Below are 8930 nucleotides of genomic sequence, written 5' to 3' on the forward strand. Positions count from 1 at the left end.
GTAGTTTTTAAACTTTTTGGAAAGTTCCTTAGACTCCCATATCGTACCTTGCAAATAAACACGAAAAAGTTACTGTCCCTCTGACTTTTTTTTTACTGCTCACATTTAGCAATGTGAATGATTTCTTACCTAAAATCCAGAAAAGAACCAGCTTCCCTGACTAGTCACCTGGATGCAGTTATCAGCTCGCCATAGTCGACCAATCACACGGCTGTTGTCAAGCCTGAGTCACAGATCTTCTTTTTCAGGAGCCTCGCCTCTCAGAGCAGGATCCACCAGACGCCATGAGGTTTCAGGAAGCAAAGCCAGAAGAAGAGAGGGAGGCTGGCATGTTTGGTAAATATTCCTAAGTTTGAATTATTGAATTCTGGAAATTCCTCGGGCCGTGACTCTCACTTCTGTGACTTGGAGAGTCACCTTTTTTTCACTTCAGTATTTTGAAGGTCTATGTAAAATAGCTGTATATGTCAATCAAGCAGCCTTTGAATAGAAACCCATTCTAAGGAAAAGCATGCCCCTCTAAGCTGATAAACAAACAAAAAAACATTTGTGTATTCTTTAGGATTAGAACCGGCTCTATAATGGGGGCAGCAACTTCCCATCCATTTTTTTGCTGTCATCGCTAATAGCCATTAATGGATCCTGCACTGAGCGGGGGCGGGGGGGGGGGGTTGGACCAGATGGCCTATATGGCAACTTCCAGCTCTATGATTCTATACACAAACTCCAAGATGAACTTCCTACTAATTCTATTCCATCCTTCCTCCAAGTATCTTAAGGACCCCCTGCATTTTATCCTCCCAACAACCTTGTGAGGTAGAGTAGGCTGAGACTGTCCCAAGATCATGCAGCAAGCTTTGTGGCAGATTGAGGGAGCTGAACTTGGATCACCACAACCTGAGTCTTGTGCTCAAGAAAGCAGCTGTGCTATTCCAGAGCTTGTTTGCCGAGCTCCAGGAACCACCTCTTTGCTTTACAGAGATCTTTTTGGGGTCACCATAAGTCGGCTGTGACTTGATGGCACTTTCCACCACATATTCTGCGCATGTGCTCAATCTTCTTTTTATTTTCCAAGTTGCTGGAGAGCTTCTTGGAGAAGTTGTTAGTATAGCAAAGAATCACAAGCTAAGCAAAAAACTGGGAATTTGGGTGACATTGCTACTTTAGACATTTCCTTTGTCTTTCTTCATTTTGGGTTTTGACTCATGGCTGTGGTTTTTTGTCTTTTCCAGAAGTGGATGGGCCCGGTAAGGGGAACAGGAAGAAGCCATTTGCGCTGGAAACACCTGACCATATAGACCCCAGCAAAATATCTTTGGAAGAGGTCATAGGGAAATTTTTCAAAGTTCCCAAGGAAGAAGCACACAAAAACACCCGTAAAGCCGCCTTTGCAACAGAGAAACCCTTTGAGTGCTTGGAATGTGGGAAACACTTTGCCACTAGCTCTCACCTTATCAATCATAAAAGGGTCCATACGGGAGAAAAACCGTATAAATGCTTGAGCTGCGGGAAGAGCTTCACCGAGAGAGGAAACCTCCTTAAACACCAGAGGACTCACACAGGAGAGAAACCATATGAATGTTCTGATTGTGGCAAGGCCTTTGGCATCAGCTCCCAGCTTATCAGCCATAAAAGGGTCCACACGGGAGAGAAACCGTATGAGTGCTTGGACTGCGGAAAAAGCTTCTGCACCAGTTCTCAGTTAGTACGCCATAACCGAGTGCACACGGGGGAGAAACCATATGAATGTGCCGAGTGTGGAAAAACCTTCAGTCAGAGGTCGTACCTTGTTGGGCATGAGAGAACCCACACTGGAGAGAAGCCATATAAATGCACGCAATGTGGGAAATGGTTCTCTCATCGCTCTGACCGCCTGAGGCATGAGAAAATCCACACAGGTGAGAAACCACACAAGTGTTTGGACTGTGGGAAAGGGTTCAACCAGAAAGGCTCCCTCATCACGCACCAGAGGACCCATACAGGAGAGAAGCCGTACGAGTGTTCTGAGTGCGGGAAAAGCTTCAATGACAGGGGCTACCTCGTCACGCACAGGAGAACCCACACGGGCGAAAAGCCCTATGAATGCACAGATTGCGGGAAAAGCTTCAGTAGAACTTCCCATCTTACGGCGCATAAAAAAACCCACATAGGGGACAGGCCATAGAATTATCCCAAATAAGAAATTTCTCTAGTCTTCACAAACCCTCAGAAAATTTCTGCACAAGTGAGAATACAGGGAATGCTCACAACGAACAGCTGAGGAAAGTTTTGCCTGGAGCTGAAAATAAATTTGAGCATCAGACAACCACACAGGAACCAAACCTGGAAAATGCACCCTGTAGGTGGGGTATTAGAACATCTGAACAGGACACCGGACCATTGGTAAGACTGATGTGCTGATGATCGGGCTGATGTGGTCCAGCAACCAGTTTCCAGTGGAGGATAGGCAGATGCTTCCAAGAAACCTCCAATCCTAGTTGTCCCTTCCCAGCTGTTGGTATTGAGTTTCACTGCCTCTGAACATGGAGGTTCCATTTGACCAGTTATCTTTTTTATGGATGTATCTGAGCCCATATGCACTGTGGCACCATATCAGTGAATTCCATAAGTTAATTGTGTGTTGTGTAAAGTGCTTCCTTTGGTTTGTCCTGAATTTACCATTCATTTAATTGGTCTGAGTTCTAGTATTATGGAAGAGAAAAATCCCTCTTCCCACATCATGCAGAGCTTTATGAAGCTCTGTTTCCTGCTGCCTCATCGTCTTAACTAAAAAGCTCCAAGCTCCACAGCCTTACCTCCTAGGGAAGATGTTCCATTCTGATTGCTCTTTCTCATGTTTTTTCCTGCTCCCCAGTAACTTTTTTGAGATGCAGCAACCAGAACTGTTCCCAGTATTCCAAATGTGGTCGCACAATCTCAACAAAGCTGTTATGATACAGGCTATTTTTAATTCAGTTCTTAGTTATTCCTGCTGTTGAGTAGCATTTTACTCGGCTCTTTCTTGGGTAGCCAAATTCAGCATATTTACGGTTATGATTTTTGTTGTGACTGCTTTACACTCCTCGCTCGCTACCTTGTTATAGGTCCACCCTAATTTGAAAGGAGGAAGGAGCCCTCACTGAGCTTACCAGCTTGCTCCTCTGTAAGTGCTTGTAAGGCTCATTCTTCTGTATGCTGTTCTACCTAAACAACCATTTACTTGGCCCTGATGTTAGACTTAAGGGCCTGTCATTACCTCTTGATCCCCAAAAGGTTGGGGAGGTAGGGTGTTCCTTTGCAGAAGCCATGCAGATTCTCTTCCAGCAAGGCTTGTTCCTTGCTCTGTTTAAAACCCATCTAGCTTGACTAGTGCTTTTTTACAAAAAAAAAATTGCCATAGAAGTTAATCTGGCAGCTCTGTCATTTCTCAGATCTGCCCACCATGCATCCTTTTAATATATATATATATATATATATATATTGGCAGCCCTTCTGGACTGTGGCTGAGTGTTTTTTTAATCACTTGCATTTTGTTTGCAGAAAGGTCAGGCATTTTAAGAGCTTTCAGATGTGTGTGTGTAAAGTGCTGTCAAGTCGCAGCCGACTTATGGCGACCCCTTTTGGGATTTTCATGGCAAGAGACTAACAGAGGTGGTTTGCCAGTGCCTTCCTCTGCACAGCAACCCTGGTATTCCTTGGTGGTCTCCCATCCAAATACTAACCAGGGCTGACCATGCTTAGCTTCTGAGATCTGATGAGATCAGGCTAGCCTGAGCCATCCAGGTCAGGGTGCTTTCAGATATAATGATGTAAATAAATGGTCCTGGTGACATGTTAAATATTGTCATCTCCCTTTGTCTCTTCTGTGGTTCCTCAGATGCCCTCACTGACAAGAGTTCCTGTAAGAGCCTGCTCCCAACATTTCCCACATTGAAAGCAGATGCCTTGGCAGTTCTTGCAAAGCTATGGAAATAGATGTAAAAGGCTTCTGTTACAGGAGGGTTGATTTCAGTGAAACATTAGGAGAGACTATCTTAACAAATGGTGAGAGTAGTTTGAATACATGACCCAAGAGAGTATGTGGTGGGAGAACATGCTGTCCCTCACGAGAGGTCTCCAAGCAGAGGCTGAACAGTAATGTTGGAGATTCTCCAACTTCAGATTTCCTGTGTTGAAAAGAGGGTTAGACTAGGTGGTCTCTAAGTCTCCTAGCACTTTCTGGTTCATCGGTATTTCTGCCTTTGAAGAAGAGTTGGTTTTTATATGCTTTCTCTACCACTTAAGGGAGAATCAAACTGGCTTACAATCACCTTCCCTTCCCCTCCCATAACAGACACCCTGTGAGGTAGGTGGGGCTCAGAGAGTGTGACTAGCCCAAGGTCACCCTGCTGGCCTTATGGGTAGGAGTGGGGAAACCAACCCGGTTCACCAGATTAGAATCCACCGCTCATGTGGAGGAGTGGGGAATCAAACCTGGTTCTCCAGATTATAGTCCACTGCTCTTAACCACTACACCACGCTGGCTCTTAACTAGCTCCACTTGAGAAAATGTGTTGAGGAACAGGGTTAGAAAGATCCCAAGATCGTGTCTGGGCATGTGAAAATCTTAATCCCCCCCTCCAGAGGTCTTCACGATTTGGGCTAACTGCCATAACTAAGATCCATTCAGTTGCTTTAGAGTGGGTTCATATGTCGCCAGATGCAAGTCAACTTTTGTTAGTCCAAACAGATCTGTTTTGGGTTTGAGTTCAACCGGTATTACCTGTCCAGGATGTTGGCATGGCATGCTCTACGAATTAAAAAAACACACCCACTAACGGACCTGTAAGGTGGTGTTTCTCCATTTTTATTTCTTGGTAGCTCTTCTTCCTCATTTTATCCTAACAACAGCCCTGCAAAGTAGGTAAAGCTGAGAGAGTGAGTGGCCCAAGGTCACCCAGTGATTTTCGAGGCTAAGTAGGTATTTGGGCCCCATTTCTAGTCTAACACTAGCTTCCACTCTTTCCTATACTAGCCACATTTCTGTTAAAACCACGGTCAGCGCTATATAAGACAGAGACAAAAGGCAACAATTAGTACAAGGGAATAGAATTAAGATTTAATCATTAAAGTACCCCTATGCATTTCGCATGAGCTTCTTCAGGAGTATCTCTCTGCTCAAGCAACCCATGCAAGAAATAAAGCAATTATTGCAGCACTGTATAAGGCCTAACCATGGTTAACTCCTGGAACCCAAACTGGTTCCAGGAAATGGGTTGGATAAAAACAACAACCCATTCTTGCCCAGTTTCCTTCCTTATTATTATCCCTACCCCTGAAACCTTTTGTCCAGGCAGATCCCACTATCCCCAGCAAGGCCTTTTTGTTGGCACCAACCTGGTAAAATGTATTTTTATTTTATTAGGTTTCTACCCCACCCTTTCCCGGCACAAGCCAGGCTCAGGGCAGCGAACAACAACCATAATACATTAATTAATACATTAAAACAATCATAAGCATATATATACACAATAGTATAAAAACTTTAAAATATTCAAATTAACTAAAATGGCACTCCACTGATTCCCTCATTATGCAAATTATGCCAGATAGGGAACAGGGAGGAAAGGGAAGCCAGCGGCTCTAAAGCGGTCACTCCCCTCAACCAGAGGCCCAGTGGAGCTCAGGCCCCGCAAGGCCCGAGTTTCATTTGACAGAGTGGCACAAGGCTGGTGCCAGGGACTGAAAAAGCCCTGGTTGAGAACAGCTGGATCTTTCTCGGGCCAGGGACCACCAGAAGGTTGTTATCAGCTGAGCGCAATGTTCTCTGGGAGGTGTCGTGGGAGAGGCAGTCCCCTAGGTACGATGGTCCCAGACCATTTAGGGCTTTGAAGGTCAATACCAAAACCTGATTCGGAGCTCAATCTGCAGCCGGTGCAGCTGGCAAAGCACTGGTTGTATATGCGCTCTCCAAGGGGTCCTTTGTTAGGACCTGCACTGCTGCGCTCTGGACCAGTTGCAGTTTCCCGAACAACTTCAAGGGGAGCCCCTTGAACATGATTCGTCTTCGAACCATGATGCCTGCCATGATGCCTGCCAAGCGTTTTTTTTAAAAATGGGCATGTACAGGTGAAGCTTTTGCCCAGCAAGCCTTCTCATTGGCAACTGGGAGATTTTGCTGGCCATGCAGAGTTTTTGCTTTGGCAGCAGCTTTGAGTACAGCACAAAAATCTTCACTGAAGGTAAGCTGTGGCAGCCATTTCGTGGCTGGCTCCGCCTCCTGGGACATTTTGCCGCTGCGCCCACAACACTATGTCAGAATTCCAAAGGTGCCCACAGGCTCAAAAAGGTTAGAGACCCCTGTTCTAAGGAGACGCTACCAGGACTTGGTACCTCGATAGCCATCAGGCTGGGAAGGTGGCGAAAACAATGTGAAACAAAGGTTCCTTGCAGTAGATGAAATTTTTCTCTCGCCTTAAAAGTGAACCACAGTTTGCAAGCCTGCTTCAATGCCGTAATTTCATGCCCTGGATTGTGGCCTGTCTAGAAAATGTAAGTTTAGGCACTGTAAGTAAGTTTAGGCATTATCTTTGCAGAGGGGCTTCAGAAGCTGAGCTAGAAGATCAGGCTGTAAAGCGTTCTAGATATGTTTACTTGTAGGGAAATACAAGCACCCAATAACATTCCAGGCAGGATAATGCTGCTGCAGTCGTCTTGTTTGTGGGCTTCCTAGAGGCACCTGGTTGGCCACTGCGTGAGCAGACTTCTGGAATTGATGGGCCTTAGTCTGATCCAGCATGGCTGTTCTTATGTTCTTATTCCCAAGTGTACATAAGATTGGGCTGTGAGAGCAGTGCCACGAAGACATTTTTTGGTTCTAGGTTTCCTCCAAGGCGCTCAAAACAGTATATAGTTCTTTGCCCTTTATAAAAATAAAATTTGCTTTGAGGTGTTGTCTGCCCCCCCTTCTACACATGAAACTTTGACCATGTGAAGGTGTCAAAAACTTGATTTCTGTAATGATCAATTTCCTGTGATTTGCTAAATAAAACAAACATGCAATAGTTATGGGAATGGCAAAAAAATACTCCAACCTCCTCCCCCCCCCACAAATCTCAGAACTAGATGAGTTTGAAAAGAAGGGTTAAATTCGAATCCAGTAGCACCTTAGAGACCAACAAGATTTTCAGGATTATAAGATTTTGAGAACCAAAGCTCTCAAAGGCTCATACCTTGATAATCTTGTTGGTCTCTAAGGTGCTAATGGATCTGAATCTAACTATTCTACTGCAATCCAGCATGGCTACCCTCTGGAAAAAAAATAAAACAGGACTAAGTTATCCTCTGGATTCCACAATAAAACAGGTTTGCAGATTAAAGTCTGCTGCACTGGAAGAATGCGTATATGGGAGAACAGTAATACAGGGTTTATACAGAAAATGGCTGTCCTGGAAGGTTTTAAAGAGAATTTCCCCAAACTCTGCATCCCCTACCATATTTTATAGTTTAAGTTTGCTTACCCACCAATGCTGGCAAGAAGAGCAGGATTAGAACCCAAGACATCTCACATGCTATGGGAGAATCCTGCCCTAAACCTAGAAGAACAGGCAAGACTCTGGTTCTACAGAAATCCATCTCCCTTCATAGAACCATACAATTGGAAGGGACCACCAGGGTCATATAGTCCAACCCCCTGCACAATGCAGGAAATTCACAACTACCTCCCCCCCACACCCCCAGCGACCCCTCCACCATGCCCAGAAGATGGCCAAGATGCCCTCCCTCTCATGAACTGCCTAAGGTCATAGAATCAGCATTGCTGACGGGTGGCCATCTAGTCTCTGCTTAAACACCTCCAGGGAAGGAGCACTTACTACCTCCCAAGGAAGCCTGTTTCACTGAGGAACTGCTCTGTTAGAAAATTCACAGTGGGTATCTGTGTTACTCTGTCTGCAGTAGTAGAAAAGAGCAAAAGTCCAGTAGCACCTTAAAGACTAACAAAAATATTTTCTGGCAGGGTATGAGCTTTCGTGAGCCACAGCTCACGAAAGCTCATACCCTGCCAGAAAATATTTTTGTTAGTCTTTAAGGTGCTACTGGACTCTTGCTCTTTTCTACTACTGTTAGAAAATTCTTCCTAATGTCTAGATGGAAACTCTTTTCATTTAATTTTAACCCGTTGGTTCTGGTCCGACCTTCTGGGGCAACAGAAAACAACTCTACACCCTCCTCTATATGACAGCCCTTTGGTGGGCCCAAGAAGTAATGTGCAATAGTTGAAAGGTAATCTGATTTATTAAATGGGTAATTGATGTTTGTGTATATTCCCAAACATAGGTAAGTACCATAAGTTAACAAGGACAGTTTATAACAGACATGAAAAGATGGATCTCCACAGATTTATTTAATTACCAGATCAGGACATGAAAATATAAGAATCCTTTCCAAGGACTGATCGCAATCATAGCCCAATATATTGACACTTCTCCTAGGCTTATTCCCAAAATATAGTATATAGTTACATTTGTGTACACTCCACACAATCATGATATTCGACTAAGAAAAGCTAGAATGCTTTAATTGAGGGAGATTTGCATGGGACTTTAAATGAAGAATAAGCATTTTCAGAAGGATGGCTGGGGGGAGAAACTGCAGTATCCTTAAAGCTGCCTGAAAGGCAGCAAGATACCATAAAGGGATGTGTTTTTCTACAGATCATATTTAACAATGCTCTCTCTTGCTGCATGTGAAAGAAAGCTTGTAGACTAGGTTGTGTAGAGCGGCCAGGTTCCAGAGTCCTGCAAAGTAGAGAAAGGAATGTTAGGTTGGAAAATCTTGATAGGTTAATTGACCAGACCCCAAAGTCAACCACGGATATAAAAAAAAAAAAAACCTGTCACATCTACTTTGGCTTTAAGTCTGTCACTCAAACCACACACCATACTGGCTCTTGCCAGAATTCATCTTACTTA

At 44.3% G+C, this 8930-nt stretch overlaps 1 protein-coding gene across 1 annotated transcript; it reads left to right on the forward strand.

Annotated features, from left to right (window-relative positions):
• Nucleotides 1-329: 329 nt before the first annotated feature.
• LOC130493294 (zinc finger protein 383-like) lies at nucleotides 330-2164 on the forward strand. Its single transcript, XM_056867007.1, has 2 exons — nucleotides 330-336; nucleotides 1233-2164. Exons 1-2 carry the CDS (start codon nucleotides 330-332, stop codon nucleotides 2162-2164), a joined length of 939 nt encoding a protein of 312 aa, XP_056722985.1.
• The last annotated feature ends 6766 nt before the right edge of the window (nucleotides 2165-8930 follow it).

This window comes from Euleptes europaea, chromosome 1 (genome assembly GCF_029931775.1).
Source record: "Euleptes europaea isolate rEulEur1 chromosome 1, rEulEur1.hap1, whole genome shotgun sequence".
NCBI lineage: Eukaryota > Metazoa > Chordata > Lepidosauria > Squamata > Sphaerodactylidae > Euleptes > Euleptes europaea.